Below are 24,014 nucleotides of genomic sequence, written 5' to 3'. Positions count from 1 at the left end.
TACATAGTGAGTTTAGTGCCAACCTGGACTGCATAGCAGATCCTGTCTCAAAAACAAGTGACAGTGGGGCTGGGGATTTAGCTCAGTGGCAAAGCGCCTGCCTGGCAAGCGCAAGGTCGTGAGTTCGGTTCCTGGTACCGGAGAAAAACAAAAAAAAAAAAAAAAAAAAAAAGTGACAGTGGTACATTATGAAAACATTTGGAACTAGTGAACTGTGAAATTAACAAATGTATTTAAGGGAAGAAGGAAGAAGTAGGTTAGAGAAGTCAAGACGTTTGCTTGATGTACAGTATAATCTCTTCCCAGTACTGCACATGTTATTTCTGTTGTTTGTGTTCCTTTCTGCAGTGACTCCCCATCATCGTTCTCGTCCAGTGGGAGCTGCACACCCACAGAAGCGCACAACTCGTGGGCGGGGTCTTCAACGCAGAGTTCCACTACTGGCTTGTCTACAGAGAGGAGCTCGATTTATTCTTGGAGGGATGATGTATGTCTCAGAATATTTTGGATAAGTCTGTTATTACAGTTACAATGAAGAATTACTTTCTTATGTTCAAGAAAACTTCTTCGTTTATAAACATTATCACTTACATATACATATGTATGAGTATTTGATGTTGCATGTAAAAATGTTAAAATAATGAAATACAAGGAACAATGAAAATCACTCATAATCTCATAGCCCAGAATTTTAGCTAGTGGCAAGTTTGTGTTTTCCACCCTTACCTTGCTTCCCACTTTATTTTTATGACTTCTTATTTGTTCTCGATGGCTGAAATTCAGGCTAAAAGTCTGTCAGTTAGGAACGCTAATAAGAGAACAATTTTGGAAAAGTAAAAACTGAAACAGTTCCATGATTAGATAATTTCCCCTTAATGTTGTAAACCATATATTACAGTTTTGTCTTCTAACCCTACAGGGAAGCTCTTAACTGTAATCTTACTTTGGTCCTTTGTGAAAGTGCAGGTCTTAGCTGCCAAAGCTCTTAGCTACACTTCTGGCTTTGCTACACACTCTGCTGCCTCCATGGTCTCCTGCCTCTGTTTCCCAGCCAGTGCCCCCGAGCTTCCTGGGGTCCAGTTTGGGAGAAGCCCATCTGGTTACAGAAGAGCTGCAATGAAAGCATCTTGGGTTCTAGTTTTCTGTGTTGATGTGGTCTGCTTTTATTCCTTGTCTTTAAGAACAGTTCTCCACTCTCCCAGCATGTGTCAGTCTACTTCCTCCTGTGATTGGGCGCAGTGAGTCCCCAAGGAGTGGGCAGTGAGAAGGGCACGGAGGGGTCTGGAAGGGGTCAGCTCAGAATCACTGCGGCTCCCTCGATTATGCTGCCACCCCAGTGCCTTTTCAGTGCAGGGCCCTCTCACCTCGCACTCTTAACTGAGCCTGCCAAGGGCGCTCGGAACCATTGCTTCACCCTGTCCTAGGATTCTTTCAGCACAGATTTTCATGGGGTGTCAAGGGAGATGCTCATCACTTCCTCTTACAGAATTTAAATTACTCCAGGGATGAAATTTCCTTTTCATTATAATTTAAATTTTAAAATTATTTTTTGGTAGGAAATATTTGTAAAAGCAACGAAATACAACACAGCAGCATAAAAGTGAGCCTTCTCCCTGCTCCAGCCACCTAGTCACCTTTTAAGAGACAAGTATTAGTGGTTTTCTCTTTGTTGCATTTTAAAAACCTTGGTAGAGCTCCCCTGTAATCTGGGAATTTAGTTTATTAGCAATTTGAGAGAAGAACTAACACAAAATAATGTAGTGAATAATGTGTGAAAATCAACCTGAACCATTTTGGGTCAGGTATGTCTAACTGGATATGCACTGTGGCGCTTTGAGCTGTGGATTAGATGCCGGCTTCAGGTGCACCTAGAAGAAAACACAGCCTGGGGCCTATGGTGTAGCATTACTTCTCTGTTACAGCACTGACCAAGGTAGAGAGGAGAAAAAATACTCTGGTATCACCCTAATAACTAAAGATGTTTTAGAATCTTTCTCCTTTATAGATGAAAAGGTTAATGGATTTTTCTACAAAGTAATTTCTTTTTTCCTTTGTATCATTAGAAGAAAAAATAGCTTGTATTTCCCAGATGGGCTTAGGTACACTAAGCAGCACCCCCGAGAGGCATGCCAAAGTATGTACATGGGTGTATCTGAGCGTGTGTAAGTCCGTGTCCATATTGATGACTACATATTGATGTAGTCATCAATATTGATGACATCCATATTGATGACTACAGGGGGCCCTCCCCCATACTTATCTGTCTACTATGTATGATTAATAAATACAGTGAATGTTTACATTTGAAAAGCACTATTACAGTAAAAGAAACATTGCCATTAATGCCTCTTCCTTTGAGCATACTTATCCCATTGTTCCTGCCACTTTCTGAAACAGTTCTGGGTGTCCTTTCTTGTAAGTATCTTTAATTGTGCTGTTGCAGTGCTGTGATATTGTAAGTTGATTCAAAATATTTATTTTTAATGGTACTTTTGACTTTGGGAAAGAGCAAGAAGTTGCACAGTGCTGGGTCTGGTGAATAAGGTGGATAAAGATGACACACCGTAATGTTTTTATTTGGCAAAAATTGCCATAAAAGTTTTTAATGGACTCAGAACATCAAGGCAGCCATGAAAAGCTACTCGTGAAAGAGGACATCCGGAACTGCTTCAAAAAGTGGCAAGAATGACAGCGCAAGTGTGTTCAAATCAAAAGGGAGTATTTTAAGGGGATTAATGGCAGTGCCTCTGTTACTGTAATAATTTTTAAGTTGTTATTTAAACATTTGCTGTAAGTCACATCTCATGTGTAAAACCTCAGATGACTCTCATAATTCATGAGGCAGAAGTCATCTCTGTTTTACAGTGGAGAAATCTGAAGCGGAGACGTAACAATCAGAATGAGGTGCAATTGATCAAAAACGTAAGGGTGAGAGGGCACACATTTGTCTGTCAATGTAGAAGTCTGCATTCTTGTCACATTATTATACTTCCCCCATGTAAGTTATTTTACATTTATAAAGGCTATCAGTTGTGAAACCCGTGTTTGTATAACTTTCATTGCCGTAAATAACTGTGCATTTCTGTTCCAGGAATTTGATAGAGCCAGTGCCCAGAGAGTGCAACAGTTGTTTTGGGAGGTGGAGGAAATGCTGTTTGAAGGGAAAGTGGGTGCGCAGACCCAAAACCTCCTGGCGGAGTGCAGTGAGTGGGCCGGCAGATCCCACCATCTGAGGTAGAGATGTCCTGAAACATTCTCGGAAGTGGGTTTTTGTGGACATTCTTCCGATCCAGGTGCATTTTGCCTGACTGAATTTGCCCAAGCAAAGTAGGCATCCAGAACGCAATTACTTACTGACAAGACCCATGTGTCATTATGGTGCCCCATGAAATATCGAGACATGACATGACCCAAGTGCCCTTCATCTGGTGAGAAGCAAATCTAGCTCCTGCTTGGAAAGACTTCGCATTCATATATAACACATGCAGGAGCAGTTAGCGGTGTTTCACCTTCACATTCAACGTATGTGAGCAACAGGTATCTGTCGTCACTGAGAACAATTCGAGGAGCGCTCAGGAGGGCAGAGTAGTTATTTTCTGAGAGACTAGGTGGGTGAGCCTTTCTGTCTCATCACTGTTTCTGACAGCGAGGGTCACTGTATAAATGGGCTTTGAATTTTCTGGCTAGTGTGACTAGACAACTTCACAAAAATCATAACTGAGGGTTTTTTTCTTTCCAGTCTTTCATAAGCCCCTGCCTTAAAGGTCAGTTACTCCCTACTAGATAGCAATTGTGGATGTGTACTGTTCTGGGAATGGTACACTTACCAAAAAATCAGGAGCTCAGACTTCATCCTGCACTGTATCTTACATAGTTAAGATTAAAGTGGAGGGAAAGTAGAAAAAGAAAAGGTCATGAGTGCACAAGCCAAATACTTATACATACAGATATTTATTATTATACATATATATATACTTACTAGATATATTAGTTAGTATTTACAGAGTTTCTCTGTGACCATCTTTGCCTTAGACACCTGAGTCTGTTGTGGATTATCTTTAAACTGCTCACCAGATTCTGTTTTGCATCTGAAAAACAAGTAAGTGAAACCAGTGCCTGAGAAAGAGTAGAGGAACTTTACCTCCAACTCTTACTTAGTCTGTGGTCAAGAAGAGACTGTCTTGCCTCAGCAAGCTGCCTTTTTCTCTAAGACCAGGGTGCTTTTTGTGGGCCAGTGCATACTACATTGAGACATACCCATGTCTGTAAAATCATTATTGTACCCTACTATTTATTTATTTATTTGTTGTGGTACTGGGGACTGAAGCCAGGGAGTTCACACTGAAGTATCCCAAGGCTCTCCACCTTTGATTGACTGATTGATTGATTGGCTGAGACAGGGTCTGGCTATGTTGATAAGTTACTCGGAATAGGCTCGATGCTTGCAGTCCTCCTTGGTATCTCACATGCAGGAGCAGTCAGTGATGTTTCACCTTCACATTCAGTGTATGCGAGCAACAGGTATCTGGGTTACAGACATGCTCCAGCACATGCAGCTTTAAAAATCAGAAAACATTTTCCCCTTGTCTGATCGAAGGTGTTAGTAGCTTAGCTTCTTTTTCTCCCTTGCAGAGTATTAGGAAGACAGCTCATCCTGCCGACTGATGAAGGCTTCCAACACTTCCAGGGCAGCCTGCCAAGTTCTGCCAGCCACAAACGCTTATCTGATGCCCCTGAACCCAACAGCAACATCGGAGCGTATGTTCACATACGTTACTTTCCAAAACTGTTTGTAGCTGTATTTTAGTCATCTTTTTCAGTTCATCTCACTCGTGATTCTTAGCTCCACCAAATATGTAGATTTAGATTTCAGTGGATGACAGGTACAGAGAACAACTTTTACAACATGTTTTTGATCCCAAATTGATGATACGTGTGTGTGTGTGTGTGTGTATGTGTGTGCGCGCGCGCGTGTGTATAAAGAAAGCACGTATAGAACATACACACACAGTTCCGGAGGCACTGGTGAGGTGGAATAGATATAGAATCAAACACCACCTCATTGGGACAGATCCTAAGTCTTGAGGCAGTGGAAGCAGAAGAAATAAAGCACTAGTTTGTTTTCTTGGGCTCCCTAACAGGCTGACAAATCTCTTTATTTCAATTACACATTTCACTGTGTCTTCACCTCATTTTAAGATAGCACAGAGGATACAGACATGAAGAATGACTTAATCTTTTCAGCAGCCCTTCAAAATTTTTATGATGCTTGTGTTAAAATGTCTTTAAGAAGATGAGTTTTGTCAAATGTGATATGTAATGTGATTTTCAAATTACGATTTTGTACTTGATGGATAGTTTAAAGATCGCTGTGATCATGCAAGCACTACAGTCTTGTCTTCCACGAACTCCCAGACAGTCTGGTTTTTCCCCACAGGCTGTGCATCTCCGGCTCTCAGATAGTGCCTGCAGCACTCGAAGCCTCTGTCCTGCCGAGCTCAGACGGCACAGGGATTGCCAGCCACGTGGCATGTTCATGCCTGGAAGAAGAGGTTTATGGTATGGATGGGAAGATTGAAGAGTATTTTGCTTTTGACAGAAAAGAAGAGTGAGTAGAGTTTTATTTGACATTGACTTTGTAGTATAATGTTAACTTATTTGACATTTTTATTATACCTTTGTTATGGTTTGGGTCTAGAATCCCCCGCTCCAAGGCTCATGCATTCACAAGCTGGGCTTTTGGGAGGTGATCAGATCATGCGGGCACTAATACTGTAATACTCATCAGGCGATTAATCCATTGAAGAGTTCAGCGCCAAGTGTGTTTTAGAAGCTGGGGACTGATCACAAGATGTGAGTCGCTGGGGGTGTGACCTGGGGGAGCATATTCTTGCTTCTGTCGCCTTCCTTTATTCTCTCTTTTCTGGTCGCCATGGGGTGAGCACCTTTTCCTGTGCCATGCCCCTCTGCTGCCCTGTTTCTGCCTTGGGGCCAGCCAACGAGAAGCTGTAATGGAAATTAACCTCTGCTCCTTTGAGTGTCATTATTGTATCCAGTGATGGGAAAGTGACTAAGATAATGCTCATCCAGTGTTCTGTGTATTTTTTACCTATCCAGAAGATTTCTATTCTTTTGACAGTAATGTGCACCCTCCAGATTTTTTTCAGTTCCTAGCAGGAAGTGTGTATACTACAGCAGTCACTGCCTTTCTTCATGGACTCATGGCACAGATGATAGAAAACCAGAGCTGTGTCCTGCATGCTAGTGAAACTGGATAAGGCCACTGACCCTACCTAGTGCCCTGGGGGCTCCAGGATCTCTGTGTCTGGCAGCGGAAAGAGCAATGGCAGAGTTCCATACCTAATGTGCATATTTTGCTCTTAAACAAATAATGAAGGGTAAAAATTTGCTTTGCGATTGAAAATTGTTAAAGAAATAATCAGTTGCTAAAATACGTCTCAACAAATTTAAAAAGACTGAAATCATATCAAGCCTCTCCTCAAAGCATATTACTGTAGTTGGAAATCAGAAATCAGTAACAGGGGGAAATCTAGAAAATTCACCAGTAAGTAGAAATTAAACAACATAAGGGGCTGGGGATTTAGCTCAGCGGCAAAAGCGCCTGCCTGGCAAGCGCAAGGTCGTGAGTTCGGTTCCCGGTACCAGAGAAAAAAAAAAAAAAAAAAAAAAAAAAAAAAAAATTAAACAACATATTCCTGAGCTAATGATTCAGAGAAGAAATCAAAAGGAAAACAAAATGTATCTTGAGATAAACGAAAATGGCAGTACAACCTGCTAAGACTTGTGGGATAAAACAAAAGCTATTCTAAGAGGGAAATTTACAGCAATGAATACCTTCGATTTGAAGAGTTAAAATAAGGACGCTGGATTCACATCGGAAGGGACAAGAAAAAGAACAAATTAAGCCCAGAGTTAAGAAAGGCAGGAGGTAACAGATGGGACAGATATAAATGAAGTAGAGACTAGGAAGAAAAGTGGAATAAATTGCTTGCTTTGCTTTGTCCTTCACTTTATTGAGGTAAAATTGACAAATAAAAATTGTATATATGAAAAATTACCATGTGCTGCCCCAAAAGGAATGTATATTTATTAAGATATGTATGCATGTGCATATACACTCATTACAGATCAATAGATGGCTAAGAAGTGATAGAGTGTAACTTTAACCTGGTTACTCTGGTAATTAGAATGGGCTTTTATCCTTAGTGGTGATGAACATCTTGAACACAAGCCAACTCACTCTGGCAGGAAATGGGATAAACACAGACTTCCTCCCATCTCCCCTCATGACTGCATCAAAGACACTGTGGCAGCAGAAGTATTCGATCATGTTTGGAAAAATGTGGTAGAAATATTGGAAGAACTAATTCGGAAGAACTGGGAAACTACGCTTACAGGTACTTCTTTGTAGGATTTGGCCTACTGAACGGAAAAAAGGAGATCCCCTTCCTTCAGCTTTGTGCCTCCAACCCGGCCACGTCTTGTGTATGACTGCAGTGAGAAGAAAAGTGGCCGACTGCCTACCTTCTTATGTAATCACTCATCACTTCCAAAGGGCATTATTGTTTTGAGGGTTACAAAAATAATACATACGCAGTCTGGGGAAATCACAGAAACACATTGTGGGTAAAAAAAGCTCACCAAACTAATCTTTAATCATGAGATTTTTAAAACACTTTCATGACGTTGTTTATAAAGTAAAATGTAAACAAGGCTAATTTAGTCATCACTTCATTTATCTTATAAAATGTTCTCTAAACCACCTGAAATTGAGCAGAAAAAAACTATAGAAATATTGGTAGTAAACATTAATAACTAGTTTTTGGTTATCGATTGATAAAATAAGGGGCGGTAATCATGTTAATTTTAATGTCATCTTTTTCCAGCCAAAGAGATTAGTTGCATTGTATTTATAAAACTCTGACAGTCTTTATTGCGCTACTGTGTAGTCTCAGTCTTATATACCATGCAGTGTAATTACATTAGCCAGCTGCTCCTGGGGCTCTCTGCTTTCTTCTGCACTGTTTTGTAATCAGTGGTCTTAATATAAATTTATAGTAATTGAAGAGCAAATATTCTCTTTGAAGAGTGAATTTTGAGTATTTGTATAACTTGATGTCGTTAAAATACTGATTTTTCCATTGACACAGACGGAAAAAAGCAGAAAGAAAAATTGAAAGCAGCTGAAAGTAGATCTCCACATGTGCTCATTCCCCGCAGCAGCACAGATATGCCAAGTGTTCCCCCATCCAGAAGTTCTGAAACTCGCTGTGTGTCCCTGGCTTCACAACTGAATCCGTCTCAGGTAGATGCGTTTACTTCCTGTATCTCTTTCTCCTTTAATCTTCCTATCTCGCACCTTGTCAAGAGTGTTGTTCTACTCAATTCTTCTATCAAGGTATTTGGGTACTTGTCAACAAGATTAAATTGAAATATTATTTCATGATGTTTAACACAACTGCCACATGTTTTAGTGGACACTGCTTTGAAATGTGCAGCTACTTTTTGCTAGAGGAAAAAATATTTTTACCTAAAATTTTAGCCAATTTAAAGTTATAAATGACTTCTTATCTTTTCACCAAAGTGACAGAAGAATCAATGAATATTTATGGGGTTCATTGAAGAATTGTTTGCATTACACATACCATATTAGGTGCTTGGAGGGAATATACAGATGAGTATACAGTCCCTGACCTAGTGAAAATGATGACACAAAGTTAGGTGTAATACATTCTCTGAGGGGTATGTAAGAAAACATTGTAGAACAATCAAATAATAATTCACCCTAGTTAGAGGATGGGGATTGATCACTGATACTAGAGGTGAACTCTGAGAAGAAACATGAAGAAATGAGGTTTTGTAGGTTAAAAACACTCAGTGGAACATTTCAGGTCAAAGGCATGGGTGAGTAAGAGACGAATGCCTTTGGGAACTAGTGATTTGAGTGAGGGTGGAGAGGGTAGAAGACTGGAAATAGCAGTGGCGGCAACAGTAGTAGCAAGTGAGGCTGCAAAGGATGGACTTACTCAGGGCAGGGCTTCAGTATGCGAGGGAATTTGACCTTTGTGTTTCACGTAGTGGATCTTGTGTGCGGAGCAGAGAAAAAGGATTAGAAATGATTCCTGGTCTTAAGCTATGTACTGTTTACAGTTTAGTTAAGCCATGTCAAACACATATCCACACACAAGCACACAGACACACATGCATGAAGAGGAATTGTAGTTCAGAGTTGACTGATTAAAAAGTTGAGCTTTGCATATAGACTATAGGTTTGGAGCCTGACAACACCACTGATTAACTATATGATCTCAAATTAGTCCCTTTCTCTGAAAACCTCAGTTTCATTACCTATATCATCTATGCAGTAAGAAGGTGTGAGAATTAAAGGAAATAAGACATGTAGTATAGTGTGTAGCCTGGAGTAGGCATTCTTAAGTATTAGCTTTCATTATAAGCAAATGCTCTAGTATATATTATATTTCATAATAAGATGGCCCTTAAATCATGAGGGCTGTCCAATTAAGAGTAAAAATATCCTTTTCACAAGCTAGGATAAGACATAAGCTGAGCTTTAAGTTTAGGTAAGACCATTGATAATTTCCTACCATTTTGTCTGTAATTTGCTAAGTCCCCCCTATTATTATGTTATCCTTCTTTTACTCTTTAAAATAAAAAAAAAAAAGTTTAGGTAAGACTCATTAAATTAAAAAAGTAAAGGGAGAGACAAAAATATGCACTTAGCACAGAAGCAAATAAAGGAAACATCTTCAAAAAATTGAATTCAACAATACCTGTTAGGCTTGCTTTCCTCTGTAGTAGAAGGGCTTTGCAATAAGTCTGTGTGTTTTTTTTTTTCTGCTCAAAAGATAAGTCTGAGCTGAATGTGGCGGCACATACCTGCAGTCCCAACACTCTGAGCGGCTGGTGCTGGAGGGTCTCAAGTTCAAGGAGCCCAGTCTGTGCAATTTAGAGACTTAGTGATACCCTGTCTCAAAATATTCAAGTTGTTACCTGCTTATTGTGTTTTTTGCTCTCTCTAAATTGCTCTGTTAGGTTTAATACAGTGTTTCCTACCTTGTTTAATATGCAGTATGTTTAATATGCAGTATGCACCTTGTTTAATATGCAGAACCTTGCAAAATGAGATTTATATGTGTACAATATATTCCTTTTACTAAAATTTTCTCAGATTAGCCAGTTTGTGCAATTTGTTTCCTCCTCATTCCTGACATGCGTCAATAATTGTAACAGCACTGGACATTTTCTCTTTTTATTTTTCATTTTACTTATTCTTTACTTTTCTCAGATTCATCGCTTCTCCAATAATTTCTATAGTGATCTGAATGGTGTGATGACAATTCAAGCAAAACCTCTTCAGCAGAGACCTACCTACTTTTCAGAGAGAGCACAGTACGTATAAGACTCGCTCAACTACTTCCCTGCGTTGGTAATACATTTGAGCACCGAGGCCTGCAGGGACATGTGGCAAGGAAGTTCCCATTTAATCTCATGCTCCAGCGGTGCCTAAGCACACTCTGGAGAGGGTACAGCTAGCATATAAGAATAAAAGCAAATTCTTCTAATATCAACTACAAAATAATGACAGTTACGTATTGGGCTGGGAGAGATGAGAAAAGCAACGTATAGAATAGAATCCTTAACCTGTGGGCTTTGCTATTTTGTTAGCAACAGTAAGAAATGTAGATCTTTTTTCCTCTGAGTGACTCTTCTTTCACACAGAATTGGAAGTGATAGTCTGTGCATTCATTCAGCAGACACTCAGAGGGGTATGTTCTCTGTGTGTGTCAGGCACTGCTGTAGATGTGTGCTCTGTTCCTACAGCATTTACATAACTGGATTTCCCTCCCCAGGAGTGAGCAGGAGGACAAACCATCCGCTGGAGGGGCCAGTGCCCTTTCCTCTGCTCGCCACCGGGTGGTGCGGACTTCAGATGGGAGAGGATTACAGATTTCTGCCAACAAAACAGTTGTGCATAGGAGGCTGCCTTCTCTTATGTCAGATTCACTGAGAATAAAAACCCCCAATGTGTACAGTGATGAAATTCTTAGAGGAATAAAACTGTAAGTCTTGTTCTTTCATGGTAAGCCAAAGGTCCCATAGGACAGAGACACTTGGGGCTGGGGATTTAGCTTAGCGGCAAAGCGCCTGCCTGGCAAGCTCAAGGTTGTGAGTTCGGTTCCCGGTACCAGAAAAAAACAAAAAAACAGATGTGGGGAGGACAGAGACACTTGTGAATGAGAATTGATGGATTATTCTAGACAGAAGATTCCTATCAGATTTTATGTCCACTCTTTTCTAATAAATTTCTTTCACTATTTAACACTAATTTTATTCCAGTAGTATACATAGCTGTATGCCAGAATGAAAAGTCAGTGTACCAGTAGCTCATAGATAAAATGAAACTCTGGTGGTAGGGTGCTTTTGGATGGATGTCAGTGGACTCATCTTTAAAACAAATAATTAGTTAATGCTTTAAAATTACATAATACTTTTAATGAGGAGGTTTAAATAAAAATAGTGTACCATCATGCACTGTATATGATGGTCCCATAAGAAGATGTTGCCTAGTGACGTCATAGCTGTTTAGGTAGATACACACTGTATGATATTTGCACACTGATGAAATTTGCCTAAGGATAAATTTCTCAGAAAGTATCATTATTATTCTACACATGACTTTATATAAGGTGCTTTAAAAATAAAAGTGATGTAATGCTGGGTGTGGTTGCATACCTATATTCACAATTATTTGGTAGGTAGAGGCAGGTGAATTTCTTAAGCCAAGGAGTTAGAGACCAGCCTGGGCAACATGCCAAGACCCTGTCTCAATAATAATTGTAATAATAATAGTAATAATATAATAATAATAATAATAATAATAGAAGGGTTATACACCTAATACTCTGTTTTTATTTATCTTTAAGGAATAGTTGTACTATTTTTCGTAAAACTGTATTTTGTTTTACTATTTACTTTAAGAATTTCAGAAAAGCTTTTGACCTTAGGAATGAACAACAAAATCATGCCCTATTTAGAAAGCTATTGTCTCTTCTTTTATCATAGAATTCCAAAGGAGCTTTCCAGCTGACTTATTCACTGTCAGACAATACCTTCATTAATACTAGTAGCTAGTGTTTATTTACTTCTTTCTTTGTTACCAGCACCAGGTGAATGGGTTACATTTATTATCATATTTATTTCCTGTCACAGATCTTTCTGGTTGGTACTCAATTATTCCAAATCTAAAATGAGAAAACAAGTTGAAAAAATTTGAGTAATTTCAAAGATTACACCTAGGGAGGTGGAGTGAGACACTCACAGCACCCTCTGGCTCTGGAGTCTAGCCCTGTACCACTTGCCTTAGGCGAGTTGATGATCATTTATTAAGTATGAATTTCTTTATTAGTGCAAATTTTAACTTTCTCTGTATTTTCATTCTGATGATGGACAGTGAACATTATCTTCTATCACTTTGAATAAGGATGTCTGTAACTTATTTCCTAGTGGGGCTGGGGATTTAGCTCAGCAGCACCGCGCCTGCCTGGCAAGTGCAAGGTCGTGAGTTTGATTCCTGGTACTGGAAAAAAACAACAACAAAAAAACTTCTTTCCTAGGGTACAGTCCTAGAAAGAAAACGACTAAGTCAAGGTTATGAATATGTTCAAGGTTCTTGAAATACTTTGCCAAAGTGCTTCCTAGAGTGGCTGAACCATTGTATAGTCCCCCCACCCCGTACAGGCAGAGGTCTCTTTCCCAGTAGCCTCACATCTGTCTTTCTGAAATGAAGTTTGTGCTTCTTAAGCATGGAATTTGAAAGGCAGATTGTGACCAGTAGCTCAAGTTGAAAGCTGCATGGTAGGACCTGCTCCTGTCTCTCTCTGGACCCGGGCGTTCAGTTGCATCTCCTTGTATTTACAGGCAAACTGGTGTAGACTACTTGTCTTCCCCTCCGGTTCAAACTTCCCGGAGCCGGTTGCCCCCAATTGGCTCAGACTCTGGGGAGCAGAACACAGCATTTTCTGGATCCCGCTCTGTATCCGTAAGACAGATATCATTTTAACTGCAGCCATTTAGATGATCTATTGGAAGACGAAAAAAAATCTTGGTACTTTCCAGAGAGTCAGCAACATAATAACATAGATCTGATTAGTTATATTCTGTCTTCGTAATCTGTTTCCAGGAAGTAAATGATTTATGAGAATTTACAGGGGATGAGAGGGTTCGTTTACCACTTTGTGAAATAAAAATGGGGCTTGAACGGAATCAGAAAACGCAGGTGTCGAGGAAATGTCTGATGGTCAAGATGGTATAGAGATGTCAAGAGCCTGGAGTTTAGTTCTGGTCAAAGGAAAGCGGTCTGTGTTTGGATCCTGTCATGCAAACCGTGATTTGGTACAAGTTATTTTAATCTTCCTGACCCATAGTTTTCTCATCTATAAAAGGGTGAAGGGAGGGTAGGGGTCTGGGAAAAATAAAAAGAATCAGGATATATCATGTACAGGTTCAAATTCCCTATGATGAATGTGATCATTATGTATGCCAAAAATCTGCTAATAAATTTAATTTAAAAAAGAAATAGGATTCACAGTGCAAACAGAAAAAAGGGTAATAATGATACTTATTTCCAGGAATTATTATAAGGATTAGAAATGCATTTTAAATACCAGGCATAGATGAATAGCTGAGTAAATTATTATCCTCATTATTTTTATCAGCTCTCATTTTTACAACTGACCTTTGGCATGTTTACTGCAGTGTAGAGGCAGTGACTTCACTCAAGCTCCGTTCGCAGCGGGTCTGGGGACAGTGTGCTGCTGGAAGTATGACTAGCCCGGCTTCCTCTGGATGCCTCATTCTGATATAAGTAACTTGAATCTCCTTCTCTACAAGGATCCCAGTTGTAAGAACACAGAGACAGAGAGAGAGAAAGAGAGAAAGGGAGGCAGAGGGAGGCAGGCAAAAAACCCTACTCAGCCAAGAGTGGGTTTCAGTGCCAAGTTGCATGGCAGTGTGCAAACAGCTCTGCCCGTCCCTTACCTAACCTGTGCCAGCTGTGGCACTGCGGTAAATACAGGCCCAGAAGGCAAGAGTGGTAATGCTCTTACACGCCCCCTTAGGATGAAGTCAGAAAAGGAAGTAAATGTCCAATAAGGAAGTCTGATGCTTCACAAATACAGAATTACATTTCTGGTGTAATTTAATATTAAGAATTTTATGTGGTTAGGGTTTTTTAAAACTTTATTTTTTATTACTATATATTTGTCATACATATTGATCACATTCATCATAGGAAATTTGTCCCTGTAGTTAAGTCTTGATCTCTGTTTATTTATTGTCATGATAGTATTTTTACCTGGTTTAATTAAACAGTTATGTAAATCAAGACGTATTTAGCTGTTTATCCCTAATAGTCCATATACTTAGCAATATCTAAATAAAATTTCCAAATAAGCATGCCAGTGAATCAACGAGCAAATGATTGAAACATTCATAGATTTTTCTGACATATGATCCTTCTTTTAGCACAGAGGAAGGCATCCACAAGACCGGGTGTTAAGTGCCGTGCCTGACTGCGTAGAGCGATCGCCTCTACGAGAGAGAACCATTGCCCTGGAGCAGCTTTCAAGGCCCAGCACAACTCACACCTTCCGGGTAGGTTCTCTGTGAATAACTTTGATTTTTTAAAAAATTTGAAAAAATAAAGCTCATCCACCATTTTCTTTTTCTCCTAACAGTTGGATACACCTCGAAAAGGTTCACTGACCCTGATGGAATTTGCCCATCACACGTGGACAGGTCAGAGTGTTTTGACAGGTCAGATTTTGCCACCTATCAAGATAATGATGTAATGATGTGAAAAATGAAATGCAAGGTTACCTAACTTGATCGATCTATTTTGACCAGGTGGGAGGAAACAGTAAGTGTCTGTGGTCTGTGGCGTGACTTCAGAGACTCCATCGAGAGCAAGCTTGCAGACAGGAACTTTACTGCTGCCAGGTCGAATGTATGGGGAGAAGGTCCAAATGTGCTTCATTAGCTGAGGGCCTTGGTGTCAGAAAAGACAGAGACACAGAGAGAGAGAGACAGAGGCAGAGACAGAGACATGCTGCCTTTGGAGGGTTCACTCTCCATGCTGTGAGGTTTCCATGCTTTCCTTCTAAAGGAAATTCTCATCCTAAATCACCTTTGAATGGTAAAAATGCATGAGAAAATTAATAGTGATTTGCTAATTATTTTATAGTGTAGAGTTTTACAGATTGATACATAATCTTACACAGATAGATATATATGGTGATACACACCTGTAATCCCAGCCCGTTGGAAGGCTGAGAGAGGAGGTTCATGAGATCAAACCCAGCCTGGGAAGTTCAGCAACTGAGCAAGACCCTGTCTTAAACAATAAGCAAACAAACTCTAGGATGTAGTCCAGTGTGAAGGCCCTGAGTTCAATTTCTGTTCCTATGAAAAATGAAAATTAAGTAAACCCATACATACGTATATATACACACATGTGATTTGAAGAATAAAATTGGAGTGTGAATGCAGACCAGTGATGTTTTGATTTTTAAACTGATAACATGCTTTTCTGATTCCGTGGAGGTGCTATAGCATAATCACAAGGTGTGCTGCTCTGGAACCTGATGTCAGGCTTCCGTCCTGGCTGTACTACCTAGGAGCTGCCCATTCTTAGGAAAGGCCTAACCTGTCTTGGTCTGAATTCCTTCTCTTGTAACAGGCTACATGGGCCAAATAATCACTGAAAACCTATGAAATGGGCCTAGTTAGATAATAGGCATATATTGTCTGCCCAAAAATTATAAGCCATTTGCATTATAGATAATCTGATATGTCAAAGATAATGTATTGTTTCAAGGACAGTTTTTAATATCGTATAATTCTAAAAATAAGTAAATTTTAAAGCATTATACAACTCAGATTTATCTCTGTATAAGCCTTTCTATAATTCTGTAACAGAGAGATGTCTGGGAGTCTTTAGCCCTTTAAATTGTTTCTTGTGCCCTAAAAGTTGTTGCCTGCTGTCCCTTTTTGTAGCTTTTCATGTTCCCTGGCAATGTTGGCTACCAGCCTTAATGGTTACATTACTTTCTCTAGACATCCATGCTGCGTGATCAGGTATTTAGTTAACATTAACTGTAGATGATGGGAGGAAAGTAGACACCAAAGATTGTTTGTTCATCAATACCATTGTACTAATGAAGTCTCACTGCCTGTGTGTTGCAAGTTCTGAGCTAAATTAGCTGAGTTCAGAGCATCACGTTGGAGCTGGGGCTGCGCGCAGCAGGAGAGCACTTTCCTAGTGTGTGTGAGGTCCTGGGTTTTATCCCCAGCTCAGCCAAAAGAAAGAAACCAAGGCAAACAACTATGAATAGTGACTTGGTCTGTGATTCAAGAAACATTCAGTATTAGGGAGAAGAGGGGAAGGACCACAAGAGCAGTGATGTAAAGGAGCCACCAGCCTCAATTTTCTAGTAGTATAGTAGGCTGGGAGGGTCCTGGAGAGCATGGGTGCAAAAGGGGGTGAGCACAGACGACTGAGTCTGCGGATGGCCAGCACCTGAAGTCGGCTTTTGGGATGTTGGCTGCTGCACCCAGCTGAAGATATCTGAAAGGTCTTTTTGAGTATATGGCAGCTGAGATGAGGGAGAGAAATCTGCACCCTTGATCCTTCTCCAAATACTAAGTCAGCGTATTCTCTTATCAATGACTTTGAGATAGCTATTATCAATTATGTTTCTGGTTTTTTTTTTTTTTTTGTACTGGGAATTGAACTCATGACCTTGCACTTGCCAGGCAGACATTGTGCTGCTGAGCTCCACCCCGAGCCCTGAGATAGCTATTATCATGGATAGTCAAAGGCCTTTTTCATGACATACAAAAGACACGTTCCTATATGTGTGTTTGTTTTTCATTTTCTCTAAAATGCAGGCACATGGCCTCCTTGTTAGCTTTGCTTCTAGGTCAAGAGGCACCTGGAGGTATAAACTCATCAGCTTCTCCTTTGTTCTGTGTTGGAAAGATAAAGAAGATCCGGGGTAGGGATATTCTCTGGTAGTGGGAAAGCTCTCTGAAGTCAACGGGCATGGCTGCTCCTGTAAAACAGGGAGGCTGCCCAAGCTCCCTGCTGAACTTCCTGGACATCAGGGCCCAACCTCGGGGGTCCTAGCTGGAGAGAACACATGGTTGGTGTGTAGGCCTGGTTGTGAAGAGCACCATTCCTTTTTCCTAGGACTCCAAATGGCTGTCTTTGTGTATGACCATTTCCTAGTTTGTGCACAACTGACATTAAAATTATTTTCTTCTGTTTGAAAAATATCATCTCCTAGAATATATAAAATAATCCTCTTTAAAGGTTGATTTTTAAATGAGAATTACTTCTTTGATTTGTGTTTCAGGTTCGCAGTACCTTCCTAAATCTTTTCAGAGGACGACTTTGGCTTCAAGAAAGAGGTTCCAAGTGCCATCTTGACATTTCTTCACGGGAGCTATGGACTTACTGGAACATTCTTAACCTCAGCATTTACCACTTGAAAAGTTGAAGAACAAGTATTATGCTACTTAAGTTTGTCTGACAGTCTGAGATATTAGACTACCTGAGAGAACTAAATTTAAGTGCTAACAAGCAACTTAATTTTGAACACTTTGCCCTGCAGAGAGAATAAAGGTCGGACTCACTAATCTATACTGAAAGCATTCTTGAGATTTTTCAGGATTTACTGAGAATATAATAATGTGTGTTTAAATTCCCTCACTTTATCAGTTGTACACACAATTAGTGTGTTCATGTACTCACACACTAGCAACATGTAAGAGTATATTATCTAGATATACTCCATTTGGGAAGTTTTTACTTCAATGTATATTTTGATCTAACTCTCTTAATAATTCCATAAAAACCCTAAACAAGGATATCACTTTCTTTATAAAAGCGTAAAGTCATATCATGTTCTTTATAAAAGAGTAAAGTCATATTTGAGACAATCTATTTGAAAAAGATTCTGGTAGCTCTGGTCATTGTGCTGATTATCTTATGTGTTTTCTAAAAAGTGTTTCGGTTATGAAACCACTTTGAGAAGTGTCAGTGGCTAATTCCCCTAAGCCAGTTGTGTTTTACTAGTGTTCATTTTTAAACCAGCCAATCCATTTAAAACTACTTTACATTTATTGATTTTTATTTTTTTCAGATTTAAATGTTTTATTAGTACATGGTTGCACTGCATAATGATTACCTTCCATAACCACATGTATTGATTTTTAAAGCTGAAGATAAACATCATTAAAATCCATTGCATGTGGTTTCATCTTTATTATTTCAAGGAAGTGTCCCTCTGGATGGCAGTCTACAGCAGCACTGTCTTTCTATCACAGTCTAGAAAGAGACCTTTAAACGCTTTTTTCTTAAAACAGCAGCTTCCTTCACTCTCTGTCCTGGGTGTACTTCTTCAGAGGAAGCTTCTGTGTCTGACACTACATAGCAAATGGAACGGAGGGAGTAAAGGAGAAAAATCACTTGAACACCAGGCTCATGTATCATGATATAGGTCTTTAGATTTGTTTTGATATTCTCACATCTCAAAGCAGCATAATTTTTCTCCATCACATATTTATGCTTTGTTGATCTGATTTCCATCAATCCAAATCAAAAATTTATATACACATATAAGTTATTTTCAGACCCATTTCTGGCTGTAAGGACAGGGGTTTATTGTTTATTTATAGATGTGTGGAAATGAAAAGGTATACTGAGAACATAATTAGCATTGTCCTTTATCATAGTGACAAAATAAAAATGAACCCATAGTTTGCCTGCACTGGCTACTTTCTCCTTTACATTCTCCACAGCAGTGGAACCTGTCTGTGAGTGGAAACACCCAGACCTCTCTGAATCGCTAAAATGCCTTAACTCTAGGGAATGTGTCCAGTGCTTAGTCGTCCACACCAAGTAAATCCAAGCACTTGGGAATTCTTTAAATTATTCCTTAACATTAGCAATGGTAACTTTTAAGAGAAAACACCCATTCTGATAGAGCAGTTTTCCAGTCTGAGGAATTTCTAGACAGGTGAGCTGTCTGAAGAATCTGTACCTTGGGCCCCGGTTAGTTGTTCTCTGGTCCGTTATTGCTGCTAAAAGAACCATACACTCTGCTTTCTGCCAGCTGTTCAAGCCACTTTGTAGTTTTCAGGCACCATCCGGCTGCTTCCCTACGGAACCCAAACCTCAAAGAGATCCAGAGGGCTAGAGGCAGCCTGACCTGAACAACAGGGAGGAGTGAATCTGTTTAGATCACTGAAATCCAATAATTGCTTTGCTTTGGTTGGTTTCAGAGGTTTGCAGTTAAGAACTTATTGCTTATACAGTGGCAAAAACTGAAAAATAGAAGCAGGTACAAAGATCTTAAATTTTATCTTCTAAATATTTTGATTTTAAGATAAACTACAATTAGAGATTTTGTAAGAACTTGACTCTCTTACTGATTCCAGAAGTGACCTCATAGCTTTTTTCTCACTTTTGTCAAAGTTTTTATTCATACATTAAATGAGATTTAGGGGTTACTAAATAATGCTTATATCAAGGATGGTATTTTTTAAACTAATACAAATATTAAGGCCATGTGTTCATAAAAACCTACTTTGATAAATGAGCCATATTTCAGAGTTTGTGTTAAGAACTGTAAAAAGCAAACTTAATTAGTTCTCATATCAATTTTTGAATTCAGATTAGTGGCTGCATTCATTAAAATATCCGTTAATTTGTCCAAAACCAAAGAACAAATAAAAGACTTTAAAAATAATCTAGGAAAATGTAAAGTATCATACAAAAATTGCTAAATTTTATAAACAGTATAAAAAGACATATCTATATTAATGTTATTCTGAACTAGAATGGAGTTCTATATAAATTGAGAGATACATTTTTATAATTAAATCATTTGGCTAAATTTTATGTTGTCATTGTTTTCTTGTAACTTCAGATCATTGTTCAGGATTCTTACTTTTTAATAAAATACAAAAATGTTAAAGTTTTCAAAAATTAACATTTGTAAAAGTATCTTTACATTCTTAATTTGTATATAATTCATGTAAATATCTCTCTGTTTTTTAATTTCTAATACACAGGCATTCATTCAGTTATCTCTAATTGCGTAGCATCCCTTTCCCAGTGAATTCAAAATACATGTATACATGTACATTTGTGAAGGTTTGGGAATACTGCATTGTAATATTTGTTTCAGATGATATTTTTACAATGATTATCACCATGGCTTTATTATTATTTCAAATATTCCTTAAGTATTTTTTATGTAAACTGTTCTTAGCATTGGATTGAAAAAGACAGTTTTTCCTCTAAAAGAATTTAGATTCTAGTGGAAGAGATAGGTCATAAGCAAATAAAAACATAATATGAGATCAGTTAGTAACAAATGCTCTGAAGAAAGAAAACAAGGCAAGGTGACAGAGTACAACTGTAGGCAGTGCGGTCAGGGAAGGCTAGATTGCAGAGGTAAGCAAAGATGCTGAGATAAAAAAGAAAGACAGCCTGTAAATACAGAGAGAAGATTTCTGGATTGCAGACAAACCTGCCTAAAACAGGCTCAATGGTTGGAATGCTTAAGCAACAGCAAGGAAGCCGGGAGATATGTGGCGGCATCAGCAGGGTGAATAATAATAGAGGAGGAGATTAGGGAAACAGGAGCTGAGAGATTAATCAGCTTTTGACACTGGGAAATGGGCAGCAATCTGAAACAAGCCACCAAAGCTTTGAAGATATAGTGATAGAATTGGACAGGAGATAATCGTATTTCAGATTAGGTTGGTGGTTAGGTTGGAGAAATCAGGATTTTAGATGTTTTGAAATCTGAGATCATGATATTCCGGATGGAATATAACTACATAAAGAAGAATAACAAAGGCTTTTGGATTATAACCTGGAAATGGTGTTCACATTACTGACATTGGTAAGAGTTGAGTACAAGTTTGGGGGAACATTGGGACATGTCATACCTAAGATGCTATATGGTTAAGTGGAGATGTTGAATTAATTGGACATTTGCAGCTGTGATAGGAAAGCAAGTGTAGACATTAGGCATAAATTTGGTAGTTATCAGCATGTTCAGGTGTGCTTAAGCTTATAATAGGGTTGAATCCTGGTAGAACTACTACGAATTGAAAATACTAGGTCAAAAATTGAAAATATCCCAGGATTTAACCTACCAAACATGATCATTTAGCTTAGCCTACCTTAAACATTCTCAGAATGAACCTACAGTTGGGCAAAATCACCTAACACACAGTCTATTTTATACTAAACTGTTGGTTATCTCATGTAATGTGTTGAATACTTGTACCCAAAGAAACGCTGACCACACAGTACACTACAGAATATCAGTTATTTACCCTCAGGACCATATGGACAACTAGAGCTGCAGCTTGCTGCTGTTGCTGCCCAGCATGAGGTTATCGTATGACATATCATTAGCCCCCGCCGAAAAAAGATGAAAATTTAAAATTCAAGTCTAGTTCCTGCTGAATGTGTATGGATTTTGTACCACCATAAAGTTAAAATTTCATAAATCAAGGCACCATCAGGTAACTATCATCTATGCTGTCCTCTGTAGATTTTATTTAAATATGAAATGGATGAGACAACCAAGAGAGTGAGAGTAGAGAAGTGGAAGGCTAAAAAATTTTGAGCCTTTAGCATTTAAAACTCTGCATGTCTGGGATGTGAGGAAAAACTAACAAAGCACCCTCAGAATGAACAGCTGGAAGGGGAGATTAACAATCAAGATAATGCAGAGTTCCCGAAGTCAAAGCAGGGTAGGGCGTTTCAAGAAAGTGTCAGGGAATCAAGTATTATGAATGCTGTTGAGAAGGCAAGTTAAAAAGTCAAGTCAGAAAATTAACCAACATATTTAGGCTTATGGCAGTTATTGTCATTGTTGTGGTTTGAATGTGTCCCCAAATTTGTTGTATTGGAAATTTAATCCTTAAAGTCAGATGTTAGTGATATTTGCAGGCAGAGCTTTTAAGAGTTAAGATTAGAGGAGGTCATAAGGGTGGAGCCCTCCTGGTGCAATTAGGGCTTTTTAAGTCAAGAGAAACTTGAGCTAGTACCCTTGCATATAATACCCCACTACCTCAGGACTCTGCAGAGTTCTTACCATGAGAGGGCCGTCATGAGAAGCAGTCACTCAACTTTGGACTTTTGAGGCTCCAGAGCTGTGAGTTAAACAAGCTCCTATGCTTTCTAAATTGGCCTAGTGTGTGGTATTCACTTACAGCAACAAAAAATGGACCAAGAAAGTGGCCTTGACAAGAAAGTGACCTAATTAGTGGAATGAACAAGAAAGCTTGCTTGTGGTAGGTACAAGAGTGAATAGCAAGACAGTAATGTAAGCTAATAGGCTTGTCTTTGAGGAAGCCAGTCCTTCCACTGAGAACTATAAAAGCTGAAAATGGACAAGAAGCACCTATTTGGAGGCACACATAGACACACAAAGGCATTCTGAGGAAGCAAATTGGTAGACAGAAAAAACATATTGAAGTGAACTCCATACTTTCTTCCTGTTGTTTTTACTCTCACCAAAGTATTTCAGATTAATAGCATTCAGAATAGAGAGAAAACAAAAGAACATGCTATTGGAGAATTTGTGGCAGGCTCAGTAGCCTGCATAAAGGAAGGATGTTAAGAAATGCCTCAGACTTTGCACTGACAACCTTAAAGACAACATTCTAGGAGTAAGGGCGTACTCAGACATGTTCTCAAAGCACCTCAGCAGAACATAGGGTCAGTGCAATCCCTGGGTAGATGAAAGTTGTATGTCTACATTTATCTGCTTGTCAGAAAAAAGTTACCTGAAAAAGTATAACATCACCCAGTTTCTATAACTTTTCATATTCAATGTACAGTATTCAACCCAAAATTAACAGATAGCCCAAGAAATAGGACCAAAAGGATGAAACCAACGAGATAAAACAGATTAGACCAGACACACGTGATTAAAATACTATCATTGTCAGATACAAACTATGAAACAATTTGATTAGTATATTCAAGGAAAGTGATTAAAAGACAATTTCAACAGAAAACAAGGTCTCAGAAACAATCAATTTGAATGTCTAAAATGGAATGATACAATTAATGAATTTACAAATTCAATAACTGTGTAGCAGCAGATTAGACATAACAGACGAGTTATAAAAATGGGACAATAATCAATTTGGAGCATAGAAAAAAGTATAAAAAGATTGTGAGGCCACGTAGAAAAATACACATGTAATCACAAAGATAAAAGAAAGAGAATGGGGGAAACACACTATTCAAAGAGAAGCTACCAACTAATTTTCCAAAATTAATAGTAGACAGCAATCCAAGAAGTGATAAGATGAATATGAAGAAAACTGTATTTAGGCACATCACAATAAAACTACTAAAAACCCCAAGTGAAAAAGCCTATGAAAACCACAGTCAAAGAGAAAAACCGCTTTACCTTCAGATCAACATCTGATTTTTTCAGTGGTGACAGAAATTGAAAATCAATGGGAAACCAACTTTCTGCTGAGGTTCCTGACAACTCAGAACTTTATACACAGTGAAAATATACATCAAAATGAAGGCAGAGTGACAGTGTTCTTAGATAAACCAAAACAGAATTTAATCACCAGCAACTTTTCACTAAAAAACTACTAAAAAGAGTTCTTCACATGAAGGAATATTATCCCAGAAGGAAGCACAATGATGCAGAAAGACATAATAAACTTCAGAATGGGCAAATCTGTGGGAATACAGAAAATAATGCTTATTGTATCAGATAATAAAATGAAATATAGAGTTTAATATATATTTGGGCATGAAATACTATAATACTAGCAGGAAGACAGGAAGGGTTTAACAGTTGTTAAAGTGTTATGAATTCCGATCCAATCCCGGAGGCCAGGATGAGAGAACAAAG

General features: G+C 38.7%; 1 protein-coding gene across 1 annotated transcript in view; it reads left to right on the top strand.

Annotated features, from left to right (window-relative positions):
• The window catches only part of Fam149a (family with sequence similarity 149, member A), a gene marked incomplete at its 5' end in the record, with an annotated part of 44,488 nt that extends 24,392 nt beyond the window's left edge, over window positions 1-20,096 (top strand). Inside the window, 12 exon segments of the mRNA XM_005373435.2 lie at window positions 349-487; window positions 3,092-3,234; window positions 4,633-4,758; window positions 5,438-5,608; window positions 7,228-7,418; window positions 8,172-8,326; window positions 10,328-10,431; window positions 10,893-11,102; window positions 12,961-13,081; window positions 14,566-14,694; window positions 14,778-14,856; window positions 17,457-20,096. Coding sequence (XP_005373492.2) covers window positions 349-487; window positions 3,092-3,234; window positions 4,633-4,758; window positions 5,438-5,608; window positions 7,228-7,418; window positions 8,172-8,326; window positions 10,328-10,431; window positions 10,893-11,102; window positions 12,961-13,081; window positions 14,566-14,694; window positions 14,778-14,856; window positions 17,457-17,530 — 1,642 coding nt within the window.
• Between the last annotated feature and the right edge of the window lie 3,918 nt (window positions 20,097-24,014).

Source organism: Chinchilla lanigera, unplaced genomic scaffold (genome assembly GCF_000276665.1).
Source record: "Chinchilla lanigera isolate Chin_1 unplaced genomic scaffold, ChiLan1.0 scaffold00002, whole genome shotgun sequence".
Taxonomy (NCBI): domain Eukaryota; kingdom Metazoa; phylum Chordata; class Mammalia; order Rodentia; family Chinchillidae; genus Chinchilla; species Chinchilla lanigera.
The sequence above is the reverse complement of the archived record's forward strand: the minus strand, read 5'-3'. Positions and strand labels throughout refer to the sequence as shown.